The sequence below is a fragment of the Bos indicus x Bos taurus genome, chromosome 22 (genome assembly GCF_003369695.1).
Source record: "Bos indicus x Bos taurus breed Angus x Brahman F1 hybrid chromosome 22, Bos_hybrid_MaternalHap_v2.0, whole genome shotgun sequence".
Lineage (NCBI taxonomy): Eukaryota > Metazoa > Chordata > Mammalia > Artiodactyla > Bovidae > Bos > Bos indicus x Bos taurus.
Window position 1 is genome coordinate 48421704 of NC_040097.1, and position 18624 is coordinate 48440327.

Below are 18624 nucleotides of genomic sequence, written 5' to 3' on the forward strand. Positions count from 1 at the left end.
GGTGAAGGGGTGCTAAGCACCCTACAACGCAAGGACAGACCCTCCCTCCCAGTCCTGCAGCAGATTCATTGGGCCCCAAATGCCAAGAGCATCAAGGATGTGGAACTCTGAAGTATTCATTTTCAGGGAAGGCAGCATAACGCAGTTGGTAATACACTAAACAGAGAAAATGGTTCCATTCAAACTCTGGGTACTTAAAAAGATTAACTATGGCCTTATCTAATATTCACATAAGAATATATATTCCAAAATAAGGCTGCACTTAAGTCTTTATTTATATATTATCTTGGTTATTATATATATATATACACACACACACACAAACAACATATACACATATACATACAGACTACAATAAAAAATAAAGGGATATAGAATCCAGTAACCTGTATTAAATTACAAAGATACTCACCTTCAAGACATCCCAATATGCCACATTATTATTGGTATCTTTGGTTAATATATGTCTCTTATCATTAAGAATGTGACACTGAATAATACTAGCACCCCCTAAAGGGAAAAAATCCACACAATTAGTAAAACAATCCTGTATTTAAATTCACAGTACAGCAATGATGTTAAGTGACATGTAACAAAGTGTAAATCATAGTAGCCCCCAGAAAGGAGACCATATAATTATGTCTAAGGCAATTTAAAGCTAACCAAAGAAAAACTGTCTGACTTTAAGTACAGATTATAGATGAGAAGACTCTTTATTCACGTCAAGGGACTACTAGTGGAAAACTGTTAGAGCAAACACCTTAACAATTTTTTTACCCACTGGGAAAAGTCAAAATGATGAGAGGACATCTCTGAACTAGTTCCATCTCTTACTAACGTTTGCTTCCTATCTTACTGCTCTTTTATGCCTCCTGAATGGACATCCTATCCTAATGGTAGCGGCATGGACATCTGACTACAGATAAACACATCATTCAATACTCCAGTCCCAACCTCTGACCCTGAAATCAGAGCGGCCACTTCCAGTTGGAGCATGTAGAATACAGAGGCCAGATCTGAGCAGTTCTGGCTTGTGCCAGAAGACAACACTGTATCTTTTACAGAGTGGCTGTTGGCTTCACCAACACCCATGATTATTAGTCTAATGCTTGGCAAAAAGATGAATTCAAGAAAGCCCAACTTTTAAAGTCACTAAATAGCATTTAAAAAATATTTTTTCTTTTATTAAAAATAAGTCAATATACGATTAGCCTTTTCTTGACATCAGAATTACATTTAAAGGAAAGTCATTTCCTTTATTTTTGTCAATCTCTTAGTGACTATGGTTAATCTCAATAAAAGGTACAATACCTCCCAACATCCTTACTTACCTTTAATAACCTGGTCAGGTTGTGTACAAAGGGGTGTTATAGGATTTGTACAGTCATTGTCATAATCTCCAGAGGCTCTAAAATTATGAATTCCCTTCAATGTCTAAAGGAATAAAATTCATTATTTAATCATTTTATGCTTTATAAGCTTTAGTGGCAAGAAAAACAAAGAGCAAATGAGAAAAACCCAACAATTAACATCAACCAAAAAAATACTTAAGACACAAAGTACAATTATCTACTGTGATTAAAAAAATACAAAACAAAAATTAAGAAGGGAATGTTGTCTTTTTGGAGAGAACACTAGGCACTCTTCTGGGTAAAGCTATGTTGATCTCAAATTGGCACAAAGAAATTTAGACAAGATATATATATTTTTTTACAAGTACAAAGAAAGACAACTTGACCTACATATAAAATAAGAATAAAGGCAAACACTTTCTCTTTTGTTATCCACAAACAGTCTGGTAAGCAAGAAAATGGAAATCTTAATTCTTAACTTAAAAAGTAACTATTTATTATTAAATCTTAATTAAAAGTACTTTTTTTTACTTCACTCTGCTTACCCTTTATTTTGATCCTTGTTCTTTATGCTATGAAGAAAAAGGAAATGAATTTGAAAAAACAATTCTGCTTTCTGTTTAGAAAAACAGAATTCTAATGAGCTTCCCTGCTGTCCTGGTACTTGGACTGCCTCTTTTCAAATACACTTTCATAAGGTCAGAAGTTGTAGTAATCTTTACTGGTTTTGTCAGGGCACAGTGCCTATGCTCAGCACATTAAATGTGTATCTTGGCTCCTGACAAAGAAGTCAGAAGCTTCTGTATTATAGTATTATAGTATTTTAGTAATATAGTATTATATTAGTAATATAATATTTTGTAATATAGTATTTTGACTATGACCTTAATTTTTATGCAATCCTTAGGATCACACCTGCATTCACAGGGGCATTCAGATTTTTGCCACTGTCTAAATTTTGGATTTTTGTCCTGCTACTGAAAGTCATGGCATCTGGTCCCATCACTTCATGCCAAATAGATGGAGGAACAATGGAAACAGTGACAGACTTTATTTTCTTGGACTCCAAAATCACTGGAGATGGTGACTGCAGCCATGAAATTAAAAGATGCTTGCTCCTTGGAAGAAAAGCTATGCTATTAAAACCTAGACAGCACATTAAAAAGCAGAGACATTACTTTGCCAACAAAGGTCTGTCTAGCCAAAGCTATGGTTTTTCCAGTAGTCATTTATGGATGTGAGAGTTGGACCATAAAGAAAGCTGAGTGCCAAAGAACTGATGCTTTTGAACTGTGGTGTTGGAGAAGACTCTTGAGAGTCCCTACAGATCAAACCAGTCCATCATAAAAGAAATCAGTCTCGAACATTCATTGGAAGGACTGTTGCTAAAGCTGAAGCTCCAATACTTTGGTCACCTGATGCGAAGAGCTGACTCCTTAGAAAAGACCCTGAAGCCGGGCAAGATTGAAGGCAGGAGGAGACAGGGATGATGGAGGATGAGATGGTTGGATGGCATCACTGACTCGATGGATATGAGTTTGAGTAAGCTCCGGGAGTTGGTGATGGACAGGGAAGTCTGGTGTGCTGCAGTCCATGGGGTTGCAAAGAGTCAGACACGACTGAGTGACTGAATTGACTGAGTCATGCTCACACTGAGCGTGTGGTACTCTGCCAGCATTTGGTACAGTGGCTCACTTACCCATTTATTTACTGTAGACTTTGTTGTTGCAACCCAAATTGCAGGAGGGGGGTCAGCTGATCTGTCAAGTTCCATCTGAAACAAGGCACAAAAATACCACTGTATGGAATGTTGACTCTTCTGAACAGCCAGGACCAGCTAAACAATATTAAATACCAACTCCTTCATTCAACATTGTACAGTGATGATACCACAGGCATGTGTTAAAAGCCAGGGATGCACAGAAGAATGAAAGGGGCTCTCTGATAATGGAATTTAGAGCCCTACATAAATGGAATGGGGTGACGTCTTACTAAAAACAAGGGCTTCAAGTTTCAAGTGTGGTTAATTTAAGGGTTCTAAATGGGTACAGTCAGAAGGATGACTTACCGTCCCTTCCTACCTTTACCACTCTTCTGTTTTTATGTTCTTAATAACAAGAAAATAAGTTTCTTTTTTCTTTGGAAATGAGTGTAGCAAGAAACAAAATAACAGTTCTAACAAGACAGCAAAAGTAAAAGGTATTCCTGCAATGGACCATGCCTACTCCCCACCCAGGAACAGACTGTACAATGGGAACAGTTTACGGTGTCCTGTATTTTTAAAATACTGCACATGTGAAAATAAATATACACCTATGTACACATTATGCAAATGAAGTGATCTGCCCACTATTCTTCCTGCACCAGGAAACTGCAGGTTTGGAGACATGAGGACAGGGCTGGAACACTGGCAACCAGGAATCCTCTTTAGTTCAAAGCGATGCTCCTTATGTTTATGCCTGTGTTAAATACTTCTCGTCTTTTTCTCCACAGCCCAGAGGTCCTGGCAGCCGCAGGCCTTGCAGTGCAGTTTCCCCTCCACACCTGTCTCTCCCCTCAGCGTGCTTCCTGCACACATGCTGTGTCTCTATGATTTTGGCCTCAACTCTCTTGCTTCTCTAAAGGATTATGGCTTCTGTCCATTAGGCTGTGCCATCTGCTTTAAAGAACTGTACTTGGCCAGTATAATGTGAGCTCTTAGACCACAGGCATCCTCTCAAGTGTCTCATTTGACCTGTAGTCTCTGTTTCAGCTCTTCCTCCTATACTGTGGTCTGAGTGTCAGATGTCACTTAAGTTTTGTAGATGCTTTTCTTGTTTTCAGATGATCTCTGAGAAGGGGTTGGCAGGGGTGGAGAGTGCTGTCTTTATGCCTCCATTTTAAATCTGGAAATCTCCTCACCATTGTTTTAATGTGCAATTCTGTGAATATCAGTGAGACTGAACATCTTGTCAACGATGACTGGCCATTTTTCTAGGCTAGGCTTCACTTTTAGCAGGTGTCAATATGGATGGCTTCTCAAGTACCCACCTCCCAGGACTATTCTGAGGCAGTGATGGTTTGCAATTTGAACCTGCCTCTCCCCCTTCTTCAGGAGCACTCTTCCACATCCCCCACGTGACACAGTGGACACATTTCTGCTTTGCTGTCCACTCACAGATACCTGAACTCCTCTTATTCCTTCTCTGAGGACAGGTTAGGAAAGCCAGCAGAGCTCAGGAGCACTGTGGGTCAGTTCAGAGGATTCGCCAGTGCGACACTCATCCACCCCTGATGTTCCCAGGAAGTCACCATTTCCTCTACGGGCGGCTAAGAAGTATCTTTTTTTACAACCTAACAGGTGACTCAGGTTTTAATATTGATTTCGATGTATTTGGCTAGTGCATGTAACAATCTAAATCATAAAACTAAAACATATGACGTACCTTGAGAACTGGCGCTTTTTCTTCACAAATTAGCACCCGAATATCAGGGTTTCTTAGGTCTGTGCAATAAATCTTCCTGTCCCTTCCTCCAGAATACACGTGTGTGAAGGCGTCATTGACCTGCAGAGCCCACACACCTTCATCATGCACTCGATACGTTGCTATACATCTCTGCTGGCCAAGGGACCAAAGGCGGATTGTCCCATCTGAACTGCCGGAAAGGCACTGGGAATAGAGAAAGCTAAGGTTAGAAACCTGCCCCAAAAGATCCTGCTATCTTGTGCTCTGCTCTTGGCTTCTCTCCGGACTCCATACTGTCAAAACGTATCTCTAATAACCTGCATTCCTGCCTCTGATAAAAGATTTTTGATAAGCATGCATCACAGGCTGGGATGACCAAAGGCAACAATACAGGCTCAAGTAGGGAACCTTCTGAGGAAAACTTCCTTGGTACCTGGCCACCTGCAACATCACCATCTTGTGTCCCATTCCACATCCAATGAGGCAGAAACTCTGGTGGGGGCCAGCAATCTGTGTTCTGACAGGCTCTCCAGGTCATTCTGTCTGGTACGCCAAGTTTGACAAGCACTGCACTAGCCCAGAGCCCTGGGTCACACCTCTGTTTTGTCCTCTCCCTCACTGCTCTGGATTCATGATGACTTGCCAGGTCTCCTGGATTTTACTGACAAGAGTCAAATGCAAAATCCAGCTTGCCACTCTGTGTGAGCGTGGCTACTTTACATATGAGCCTTGAGTTTAACATCCATTAATACAAAATGTAAACCCTCACCATTCAGAGTTAACATTGGCAATTCTGACATTTCTGAAGGCTTAACTACATGCAAGTTGCTGGTGCTCTTATCAGAGCTGAGCACACTGAGTGTGACAGAAACAGGGAGAACCAGCCACCCCACATTTGCATTCAGCATGCCTGGTATTCTGTACCAGTTACTGTGGTGACCTGAGGAAAAAATAGCCCTGAGGAGAAAGCAACCGCTGGTGCTGGTATATGAAATCAAGCAGGCAAAGAACTTCAAAGAAGAGAAGATAGTTCTGGGCTGGGAGACCTGGATAGTGTCTGAACAGATGAGGCCTTCAGGAATACAAGGATTAACTGGCCTGTTCTGTGATTTGAAAGGCTTTCAGAACTCTGGACATGTTTAATTAAACAAACATCGTACTGACAGACTCCCCCATAAGCTGTCAGGAGCATCAGTGCTTTAATCATTGATTATAACTAGTTCGCAAGAGAACCAAGAGACTAACCAGTAAAGACACTGCAGCAGGAAGGTTGTAAGGAGACCTTCATCACGTGTGTAGGAGCACTGTGGTAGTGCAATGGGGGGCAGGCAGGGAGTCCCCCATTCCAGGATGAGATGCTTCGCCGAGGTGGCAAAGCTGTTAGTAAAGCTTTGATCGCTCAGCTCCTAGACCACGTATCTACAGGGAATAAGGAACTGACAACTTTAGGATAAGGAAGGCAAAGATGGGTTGGAAGTCCTCACAGGCTGGGTAACTTACAACAGTAAAGAGGCAAACCCCAAACCCAGAATGCACAGCTGAAAGCAGTTGAGGAAATACAGAGTATATTAGAGTTCTACACCAACCTGGATATAGAATACAAAATAATCTTTGATAATAATCAGTATTCTAAGACTGTTAAAAAGCAGGGCCCCAAATAGACAGCAATCACTTTTAAAGCACCAAGTTGGCAAATGAGTTTGTAGTATTCAGTAGTATGGTTAGATGTGCCTATTTTATAGGAATTCTAGTGCCTGATGTCCTTTAGGACCTGAGGTTTCATCCAAACACTTCCCACTGACCCCAACCTTCCACTGGATAAACATGAAGACCCCTTCATTACGAGGTGGTTTTTGGGACTAGGACAGAATGCCCCAAATGGTTCTGCTAAGTCAGACTCGGGGGATCAGATCCTATAGCCTGATCGGGTGCTCTGTGCTTCTGCCAACAGAGACGAGAAGTACCAGTGTACTGTGGCAAGACTGCTGTTGATCAACACACGGTGTTTCTGGGATGGTCACTTATACACAGTTGTAACTGCCAAGAGAGAGCAGCCTAGGGGGCAAGTCAGGAGCAAGGAGTGGCCTAATGCTCAAAGAGCCCCTGGGCCTATAGGTTAGGTTCAGCAAGATTTGTACGAGCAAGGAAAATCCTGTGAGTGACGCACAAGGACGTGACTGACTCAGAACAAGATGGCAGCTTGCCCCAGTCTCCTCAAGCAACTGACTGAGCGAGTACAAGGAATCAAAAGTCAGCTGGCTCGGCCCAGGAATGCTGGCACCAGTCAAAACAACTGCAGTGAAGAGAGACCTCAAATAGTAAGATTTGCTAAATATCCGACGACAACAAAGGAAGTGAGGCAATAGGCTGACACTGATAGGACCCATTGGCCTACTACACGTATCTCATCACAAGTTCCCGACTTAAAACACCACAGGGACCCTACATGAGAAGCTGCAGGGCAACTACAGCATTTAATACATACTCTGGTCCAGTAACTAATAACTGTCTCTTCCATGTTGCAAGAGTTCAAGAATCAGTAAGTAAACGTTTCTTTTCCCTTCTCTCTTTTCGCCAGATACATGGCTACTCTAGGTGTTTTCTTGATAAATTCCCTAATGTAAAGATGCCATGTTGTTGGTGGCTAAATTTACATTTAGTTTCTCATTGCCAGTAAGGAAAATGGATAAAGGGAGAACTAAAGGAGAAAAATTACCGGCTTAATTCTGCACGCTAAGGCAGACAGGCAGCTTATTTAAAGTAGTACCATATCACTGTCTGTGCTTTCAGTAAGGGAAGCTGACTTGAGGTGAGGTGCATTTATAACCATATATAAGAAAGCCTTTCTCAGATATCAATGCAAAGAAATAGAGGAAAACAATAGAATGGAAAAGACCAGAGATCTCTTCAAGAAAATTAGTTACCAAATGAACATTTCATGCAAAGATGGGCACAATAAAGGACAGAAATGGGATGGACCTAACAGAAGCAGAAGATATTAAGAAGAGGTGGCAAGAATACACAGAAGAACTATACAAAAAAGATCTGCATAACCCAGATAATCACAATGGTGTGATCACTCACCTAGAGCCAGACCTCCTGGAATATGAAGTCAATTGGGTCTTAGGAAGCATCACTATGAACAAAGCTAGTGGAGGTGATGGAATTCCAGTCGAGCTATTTCAAATCCTAAAAGATGATGCTATATATGCCAGCAAATTTGGAAAACTCAGCAGTGGCCACAGGACTGGAAAAGGTCAGTTTTCATTCCAATCCCAAAGAATGCTCAAACTGATGCACAATGGCACTCATCTCACATGCCAGTAAAGTAATGCTCACAATTCTCCAAGCCAGGCTTCAATAGTATGTGAACTGTGAACAGATGTTCAAGGTGAATATAGAAAAGGTAGAGGAACCAGAGGTCAAATTGTCAACATCCGCTGGATCATCGAAAAAGCAAGAGAGTGCCAGGAAAACATCTACTTCTGCTTTACTGACTTATGCCAAAGCCCTTGACTATGTGGATCACAACGAACTGTGGAAAATTCTTAGAGGTGGGAATACCAGACCACCTGACCTGCCTCCTAAGAAATCTGTATGAAGGTCAGGAAGCAACAGTTAGAAATGGACATGGAACAATAGACTGGTTCCAAATAGGGAAGGAGTATGTCAAGGCTATATATTGTCACCTTGCTTATTTAACTTATATGTAGAGTACATCATGCAAAATGCTGGCTGGATGAAGCACAAGCTGGAATCAAGATTTCTGGAAGAAATATCAATAACCTCAGATACAAAGATGACATCACCCTTATGGCAGAAAGCGAAGAAGAGCTAAAGAGACTCTTGATGAAAGTGAAAGAGGAGAGTGAAAAAGTTGGCCTAAAATTCAACATTCAGAAAACTAAGATCATGGCCTCTGGTCCCATCACTTCATGGCAAATAGATGGGGAAACAATGGAAACAGTGACAGATTTTATTTTCTTGGGCTCCCAAATCACTGGAGATGGTGACTGCAGCCATGAAATTAAAAGACGCTTGCTCCTTAGAAGAAAAGCTATGACCAACCTAGACAGCATATTAAAAAGCCGAGACATTACTTTACCAACAAAGGTCTGTCTAGTCAAAGCTATGGTTTTTCCAGTAGTCATGTATGGATGTGAGAGTTGGACTATAAAGAAAGCTGAGCCCTGAAGAATTGATGCTTTTGAACTGTGGTGTTGGAGGAGATTTGAGAGTCCCTTCAACTGCAAGGAGATGCAACCTGTCCATCTTAAAGGAGATCGGTCCTGAGTATTCATGGGAAGGACTGACGCTGAAGCTGAAACTCCAATACTTGGGCCACCTGATGTGAAGAACTGACTCATTTTGAAAAGAGCCTGATGCTGGGAAAGACTGAAGGTGGGAGAAGGGGACAACAGAGGACGAGATGGTTGGATGGCACCACCGACGTGACAGACATGAGTTTGAGTAAACCCCGGGAATTGGTGATGGACAGGGAGGCCTGGTGTGCTGCAGTCCATGGAGTTGTGAAGAGTCGGACACAACTGAGTGACTGAACTGAACTGATGCTACTTATATCATCTTAAGTAAAAGCACATTCATAATTATCTACAGAGGAAACAAGGCATGGAGTGAAGCAGAAAGGAGGAGATTTCAGAAAGTCCACCAGGCCCACAGCCCTCTTCTGAAAAACCATCTAGTCTACTGTCTCTAGCTAAGGGCAGTCCCATGGAGTTCATATGATCCAGTTTGATCCTGGACAAAGCTAACGGAAGAAGGCTTGGACAACCATATCAAGTGCAACCTAGCAGCTACTGCAAAAAAGTGAGGAGCTGACTGCATTGGGCTTTTCAGACTCACGTGAAAATGCTACTGCAAAGAAACTCAAGAGTCTGAGAAAATGCCACGGTTTGCAGATAAGAACGCACCTTGTTTCTACTCTCCTCACCAACTATACTAACTAAATATTAAGACTCCCACTTTGCAGATGAGAAAACTAAGGACAGGTAATGAAGGGTTCTCTGCTCAAGGCTACACAACACATGATATCAAGTACCACGTCTCCAAAGACCTCTACGGGCATCTTCCAGCCTCTCTACCTGGTTCCGAAAAGTGATTTCCTTCCCTTGGCCAGTTTTTCAACTTTCCTTTCACCTCTGGAAACAAAGGCTTCTCTAATTCATGGATGAGGCAACCTCCTTGATGTTATTTCTTGGGAGTAATGGACCCATGGTGTTTCTCATCCAGTCACATTCGTACTCTCCCTTTTCCAGCCCCATCACAATCAATTCCAATGATCCCTGCCTATGAAAAAAACGGTGGCGGTACACGGGAGAGGTGTGTCATAACATAAAATGGTGCTCAGTTTTTGTTTTTTACTGTCTATATTGATGAAAGATCATTTTTCTACTGCTATAGAACAGATAGAATTGTGATTTATAATTCACAAATTATGTGGCTGAATATTAATACCTGTTCAAACATTACCAAAATGTTTTTCTTTGAAATGCTGACTTTAAGTTCTATGTTAGATAACAAAACTACAGTCCATATCTACATAGCCAACTGACAAGATCTGCCTAAGAAACCAGACCCACTGTGAGGATATTTTCCACTGCCAGAAAGCACTCAATACCAAAGATTCCTTCTGCTTCAAAAAAGGAAGCATTTTAAATTATTTTAGCCTATATGTATGTGTGTATTTATGGATGGATGCTCAGCTCTGTCTGATTTTTTGAGACCTCATGGACGGCAGCCCACCAGGTTCCTCTATCCATGGGATTTTCCGGGCAAGAAATACTGGAGTGGGTTGCCATTTCCTCCTCCAGGAGATCTTTCCGACTCAAGGATCAAACCCACGCCTCCTGTAGTTCCTGCATTGGTAAGCAATCCTTTACCACTGAGCCACCTGGGAAGCCCTTATTTTAGTCTATACATAATTGCATATACTCACCTGCATTAGAATTATTCTTAGGATATCCTTTGTTTGGCCTTTCTTTAAAAGTTATGCAAACAAGATAATTTCAAAATGTGGATTATTATATGTGCAACTGAGTATTTTAAGGATTTAAAAATCAGACCACAGTTTACAATGCTTGTAGCTTTTGGTTTAAACCAACTATGCAACAATATAGAAAGCGGGGGAGCTTCTCCTGTATGAAATTCTGACAAGGTCAGTAGGTAAATGCTCACGAGAACTGCATACCTGTGTGCCATCTCTGTTCAGCAGCAACGCTTTAACATTATCCGTGTGCCCTTTTAGCTTCATTAGTTTTGCACATGTTCTTGGATCCCATACTCTTAAAACCTGTGAATCATACAACGAATCATACAAACGATCAAATTCAAATAGTAGATGGCTTCTATAAATCAAGTGGTAACCATCAAGTTCTGTGATGGTAGTACTACTTCAGCCAATAGACAGTGTTCCAGTGTCCAAGGCTCCCAACTTTTTTAAGAGGGAGGAAGCCTCTTTAATGTAAAAAAAAATGCACAGGCCTCCTGACTCCACCCTCCGCCCCTGGCACCACACACATGACAGTAATTATATAGTTATACCCTTATTTGTTCAAATAAAGCCTTTATTTTTAGTATCCACAAGGAAAAACCACTGTCTATGTATTTTGTAATTACAAAGATCAAATTATTTTGGTTTCTTTGTTTTCTAGTGTTAAAATATACCCCTTGAGTTTCCCCTTACCTTCTCAGTGGACCCTGATACAATGATTGTTCCCAGTTGATTCATTGCCAGGCTATAAATGGAATCTTTGTTCCCACTTAAAGAAGAAGCTATTAAGGATAAATAGAGCTAAAGGTTAAAATCATCAGCTGTTTAGTAGCTAGTCAGCACAAGTTTAATTATTTGATTTAGAAATCTTATCTTTATGGGGACTCTTAAGGAAAAGAAATTTACCTATTATGGAGATAATTCTAAATAATACTATTAAAATTTACATCCCTTCTGGATTTGAGCATACACAAATGCTCAACAAATATTTACTAAGTTGAACTGAACTGCCACTTAAAAAGCTATCCACATAAGTAATAGATTTTCAAAGATACACATGTGCCAATAAAAATGAAAACTACAGCTAAACTCACTTTTTACAAGAAAACACAAATCAAAACAAAATACTATTTTCACTGACAAAAATCAGTAAAAAACAAAGCAACATACTTGGTTCTCAAAAAAAACAGTTGAAATGGCCTTCTCATACATTACCCGTGGAAGGATAATTTGGTACAACTCTTCTGGAAGGAAACTAGGCACTGTGTGGCAAGAATTGCATTCATGCTCTCTCTTTCAGAAGTCAGTACCACTGAAGCACATACATAAAACTGCCCATACAGTATGATTCCAACTTTACAACAAGGAATAAGTATAAACAAACATACTGATTGTGAGTAAAGGAATAAATACATATAAAGTATTTAGAAAAGTTAACTGCTTCTACTGAATGCTCAGTAAATGTTAGCTATTATCATTATTTCCATAATGATAAAAAGCGTGTTTGCTATCCTCTCTAAACAGTTCTAAGTAGAATATACTTGTTGCTGAATCTATACCACTAAGCCTCATCTCTGACCTTGGGCCGATCCTCCTTTTTTGGCTTCATTCCCTCTTGTTAGTGCCTCTTTCAGGCAGGCCTTACATTAGAAGAGAGTTAAATGATGCATTATGACAGCCCCAGTAGGGACCAGCTGCTGAATCCCTGAAACTGTGTACATTAATCACAGAGAACAAGGGAAGAATAGTGTTTAAACCTTCACATATTTCCTGAGAAAAAGGGCAAAATAATATTTAAGAAATTATAAACACCAGTCTCCCAACCTGCTCTTCTTGACACATACTAGATTTCATTAGAATTGTTAGCTATGTCAACATGAGTATTACACAGTCATGACAAATTGGATCTGTCATGCAGGGATCCAGACAGTTCAGGCCCACATCATGAACACAGATCTTCTAAGCCAGGCTTAGCTAAAAATACCTGTCTAGGTCTGACTAGGTAACTGAGATCTTAGTTGATAAGGCATCCATGCTATTAACTCGCTGTGAAGGTTTCTGAATTGTCTCTAGAAGCTAGGGTCAGCCTTTCTGCACTCTTCTGGAATTGGCTGGATTCTTAAGGCTGCTCTGAAAGGGTCCTACAGTATTGGCACTAAAAGCCCTCTTTCTTTCCTTTGGGTATTTTCCTATGTGGTTATTAACTTGAAGGCTGTTAGTATCCAGTAACACTTTTCCTGGGGTAGGAAAATGGCAACCCACTCCAGTATTCTTGCCTAGAAAATCTCATGGACAGAGGAGCCTTCTGCTACTGCTGCTAAGTTGCTTCAGTCGTGTCCGACTCTGTGCGACCCCATAGATGGCAGCCCACCAGGCTCCTCCATCCCTGGGATTCTCCAAGGGTCGCAGAGAGGAGTCGGACACAATTAAGAGACTAAGTACAACACTTCTAAAAGTCAAGAGTTGCCTACTTTTGGCCAGGTAATCACTACTTTGATCAGTAATAATCTGCCTAGAGTGTGGCCCTGGGTCAGGTAAAGCTGTAGGATATATTAATACAAAGTAATAAGACAGACACTTTTGCACTCTGGAAGCTTATATGTTAGCTAGGGAGCTAACAGGTACAAAAATGGCCAGGTTACACCTGCAGAAGTTACCATTTTTAGACCACAGTGAGGAACTAGCTTCTAATCACACTCTTGGGGACTAGAATGCTACAGGCAGAACCACTGTCTTGATGCAAACTTATCGGATTTGTTTTATAAACCATTCTTTATTTATGTCAACTTGGATCACTTTCAAAGAAAAATTTTCAAACACCTTACTTGTGACGGTGTTATTTGAGGCAGTCAGTGCTGTTAGAGTATTCACATCCCAAAGGAATATTTGTCGGTCCAATCCAGCTGATGCTACGAGTTCCTTATCCTTGGCATACGCTAAGGCCTTTACATAATCCTGTAACAAAACATATATATTATGATCTACTCTGTAGACTAATAAGCAAATGAGTCATATAAAGTACTGAGATCCTAGTACTGCACTAAAGACACCGAAAACTGCGTTAGTTGTCTTACCTTATGCGTCCTTAATGTTGACATGCAAAATCCCTTATGTGCGTTCCATACTTTTACTGTTGTATCAGAAGAAGCAGATATTACTAGAAGAGGCAAAGAATGAACAAACCCCTTAGTAGTGTGTCTAAACACCATTTTAAAGAATTAACTTAAAAAAATTAACAGTCTCAAACTTTCATATATACAAAATGTTCATACATAAATATTTGAATATTTATGTATGTTGAATATTTATAATATTCCTAAAGGGGCGACGGGCGGGAGGAGCTACCCCATGCCCCTAAGCCTGAGGCCAAGGGCAGCGGCGGGGAGGAGCGACCGCACGACCGAGGCCAGGGGCAGTGGCCGGGAGGACCAACCCCACATCCAAGGAGCCGTGGCTGCGCGGGCACAGGAGGGCCTAGAGGAGCTATTCCACATTGAAGGTCAGGAAGGGCGGCAGTGAGGAGATACCCCTCATCCAAGGTAAGGAGCAATGGCTGCGCTTTGCTGGAGCACCGTGAAGAGATACCCCACGCCCAAGGCAAGAGAAACCCAATTAAGGCGGTAGGTGTTGCAAGAGGGCATCAGAGGGCAAACACACTGAAACCATACTCACAGAAAACTAGTCAATCTAACCACACTAGGACCACAGCCTTGTCTAACTCAATGAAACTAAGCCATGCCTGTGGGGCAACCCAAGACAGGCGGGTCATGGTGGAGAGATTTGACAGAATGTGGTCCACTGGATAAGGGAATGGCAAACCACTTCAGTATTCTTGCCTTGAGAACCCCATGAACAGTATGAAAAGGCAAAATGATAGGATACTGAAAGAGAAACTCCCCAGGTCAGTTGTGCCCAATATGCTACTGGAAATCAATGGAGAAATAACTCCAGAAAGAATGAAGGGATGGAGCCAAAGCAAAAACAATACCCAGCTGTGGATGTGACTGGTGATAGAAGCAAGGTCCGATGCTGTAAAGAGCAATATTGCATAGGAACCTGGAATGTCAGGTCCATGAATCAAGGCAAATTGAAAGTGGTCAAACAGATGGCAAGAGTGAATGTCGACATTCTAGGAATCAGCGAACTGAAATGGACTGGAATGGGTGAATTTAACTCAGATGATCATTATATCTACTACTGTGGGCAGGAATCCCTCAGAAGAAATGGAGTGGCCATCATGGTCAACAAAAGACTCCGAAATGCAGTACTTGGATGCAATCTCAAAAACGACAGAATGATCTCTATTCGTTTCCAAGGCAAACCATTCAATATCACAGTAATCCAAGTCTATGCCCCAACCAGTAACGCTGAAGAAGCTGAAGTTGAACGGTTCTATGAAGACCTACAAGACCTTTTAGAAATAACACCCAAAAAAGATGTCCTTTTCATTATAGGGGACTGGAATGCAAAAGTAGGAAGTCAAGAAACACCTGGAGTAACAGGCAAATTTGGCCTTGGAATACGGAATGAAGCAGGGCAAAGACTAATAGAGTTTTGCCAAGAAAATGCACTGGTCATAACAAACACCCTCTTCCAACAACACAAGAGAAGACTCTATACATGGACATCACCAGATGGTCAGCACCGAAATCAGATTGATTATATTCTTTGCAGCCAAAGATGGAGAAGCTCTATACAGTCAGCAAAAACAAGACCAGGAGCTGACTGTGGCTCAGACCATGAACTCCTTATTGCCAAATTCAGACTGAAATTGAAGAAAGTAGGGAAAACCACTAGACCATTCAGGTATGACCTAAATCAAATCCCTTATGATTATACAGTGGAAGTGAGAAATAGATTTAAGGGCCTAGATCTGATAGATAGAGTGCCTGATGAACTATGGAATGAGGTTCGTGATATTGTACAGGAGACAGGGATCAAGACCATTCCCATAGAAAAGAAAGGCAAAAAAGCAAAATGGCTGTCTGGGGAGGCCTTACAAATAGCTGTGAAAAGAAGAGAAGCGAAAAGCAAAGGAGAAAAGGAAAGATATAAGCATCTGAATGCAGAGTTCCAAAGAACAGCAAGAAGAGATAAGAAAGCCTTCTTCAGCGATCAATGCAAAGAAACAGAGGAAAACAACAGAATGGGAAAGACTAGGGATCTCTTCAAGAAAATCAGAGATACCAAAGGAACATTTCATGCAAAGATGAGCTCGATACAAGGACAGAAATGGTATGGACCTAACAGAAGCAGAAGATATTAAAAAGAGATGGCAAGAATACACAGAAGAACTGTACAAAAAAGATCTTCACGACCCAGATAATCACGATGGTGTGATCACTGACCTAGAGCCAGACATCCTGGAATGTGAAGTCAAGTGGGCCTTAGAAAGCATCACTACGAACAAAGCTAGTGGAGGTGATGGAATTCCAGTTGAACTATTCCAAATCCTGAAAGATGATGCTGTGAAAGTGCTGCACTCAATATGCCAGCAAATTTGGAAAACTCAGCAGTGGCCACAGGACTGGAAAAGGTCAGTTTTCATTCCAATCCCAAAGAAAGGCAATTCCAAAGAATGCTCAAACTACTGCACAATTGCACTCATCTCACACGCTAGTAAAGTAAGGCTCAAAATTCTCCAAGCCAGGCTTCAGAAATATGTGAACCGTGAACTTCCTGATGTTCAAGCTGGTTTTAGAAAAGGCAGAGGAACCAGAGATCAAATTGCCAACATCCGCTGGATCATAGAAAAAGCAAGAGAGTTCCAGGAAAGCATCTATTTCTGCTTTATTGACTATGCCAAAGCCTTTGACTGTGTGGATCACAATAAACTGTGGAAAATTCTGAAAGAGATGGGAGTACCAGAACACCTGATCTGCCTCTTGAGAAATCTGTATGCAGGTCAGGAAGCAACAGTTAGAACTGGATATGGAACAACAGACTGGTTCCAAATAGGAAAAGGAGTATGTCAAGGCTGTATATTGTCACCCTGTTTATTTAACTTATATGCAGAGTACATCATGAGAAACGCTGGACTAGAAGAAGCACAAGCTGGAATCAAGATTGCCGGGAGAAATATCAATAACCTCAGATATGCAGATGATACCACCCTTATGGCAGAAAGTGAAGACGAACTCAAAAGCCTCTTGATGAAAGTGAAAGTGGAGAGTGAAAAAGTTGGCTTAAAGCTCAACATTCAGAAAACGAAGATCATGGCATCCGGTCCCACCACTTCATGGGAAATAGATGGGGAAACAGTGGAAACAGTGTCAGACTTTATTTTTCTGGGCTCCAAAATCATTACAGACGGTGACTGCAGCCATGAAATTAAAAGACGCTTACTCCTTGGAAGGAAAGTTATGACTAACCTAGATAGCATATTCAAAAGCAGAGACATTACTTTGCCAACAAAGGTCCGTCTAGTCAAGGCTATGGTTTTTCCTGTGGTCATGTATGGATGTGAGAGTTGGACTGTGAAGAAGGCTGAGCACCGAAGAATTGATGCTTTTGAACTGTGGTGCTGGAGAAGACTCTTGAGTGTCCCTTGGACTGCAAGGAGATCCAATCAGTCCATTCTGAAGGAGATCAGCCCTGGGATTTCTTTGGAAGGAATGATGCTAAAGCTGAAACTCCAGCACTTTGGCCACCTCATGCGAAGAGTTGACTCATTGGAAAAGACTCTGGTGCTGGGAGGGATTGGGGGCAGGAGGAGAAGGGGATGGCAGAGGATGAGATGGCTGGATGGCATCACTGACTCGATGGACGTGAGTCTTAGTGAACTCCGGGAGTTGGTGATGGACAGGGAGGCCTGGTGTGCTGCGATTCATGGGGTCGCAAAGAGTCAGACACGACTGAGCGACTGAACTGAACTGAACTGAATGTTAATTCAAACATCTTAACATTCACATACTCACACATACACATATGTATCTTAAAGTTCTTTCTAGAACTTTTTATATCTTGTCTCAAATATTTTTTTAAATAAGCAAGACAAACTTTGCAATGTTCCAGCTGAAGGTGCAACTAATTTGACTACAAAAAATTTCTCTAAGACAGACTGCAAAACCAAGAAACGGATCTTACCATAAAGAGAACAAAAAGATACTCATCAGGTTAAAAGAAAAATACATATCACATGAGTCTATTTATATACAGTGACAATGCAGGCAAACTATATCAACAGTGCTTAGAAGACACGAGAGCAATTATCCTGGGACAAGGGACAGAGCCTGGAAGGGTGGCCTAAGAGGGATCTGGGTAATCTGTTTTTTGATATGGGTGTTCACTTTGCAAAATTTTATTGAGCTGTACTCTCAGGATATGCGTACTTTTCTGTATGTATGTTACACTTCAAGAAAAAGGCTTACATAAACAATGAAAAAAATAAAGAGAAAAAAAATCAAATTGAATTAAAATCGTCCAGAAGCTCAACAGTCCACAGAAATACTTACATGTTTTCCCATTACAACAGAGTACAATGTCATTCACCCAATCAGTATGGTGTTCCATAGATGCTATATATGGATCTTGCTGAAATTACAAGATAAATCATAAAAATGTCTTTTAGTATATTAGAGGATAAAATATGTCATAAATACATCACAAAAATATGATTATGTTTAGATTCTTCAATTAATGTGACACACTTCTCTAAGGTCTTCAAATTTACAACTCAGAGTAGAATTTCACCAAATGATTGATGCTTCCATATGGCAGATATAAACAGAAGTTTTCTTTCAGAACAGTTTTATTACTGACAAAAGCCTCGGTTTCCAGGACAAATGCCCTGAAATTAGTGAAGGCAACGAGACCT

The 18624-nt window shown here is 41.0% G+C and overlaps 1 protein-coding gene across 1 annotated transcript in view; it reads right to left on the reverse strand.

Moving 5' to 3' along the window:
• WDR48 (WD repeat domain 48) overlaps positions 1 to 18624 on the reverse strand; it is a 52770-nt gene that overhangs the window by 16931 nt on the left and 17215 nt on the right. The window contains exons 3-11 of the mRNA XM_027523103.1: positions 18263 to 18341; positions 13883 to 13965; positions 13634 to 13763; positions 11502 to 11590; positions 11007 to 11108; positions 4778 to 5002; positions 3052 to 3126; positions 1332 to 1434; positions 413 to 510 (exon numbers count right to left, since the gene is read on the reverse strand). Coding sequence (XP_027378904.1) covers positions 413 to 510; positions 1332 to 1434; positions 3052 to 3126; positions 4778 to 5002; positions 11007 to 11108; positions 11502 to 11590; positions 13634 to 13763; positions 13883 to 13965; positions 18263 to 18341 — 984 coding nt within the window. The remainder of the gene's footprint in view (positions 1 to 412; positions 511 to 1331; positions 1435 to 3051; positions 3127 to 4777; positions 5003 to 11006; positions 11109 to 11501; positions 11591 to 13633; positions 13764 to 13882; positions 13966 to 18262; positions 18342 to 18624) is intronic.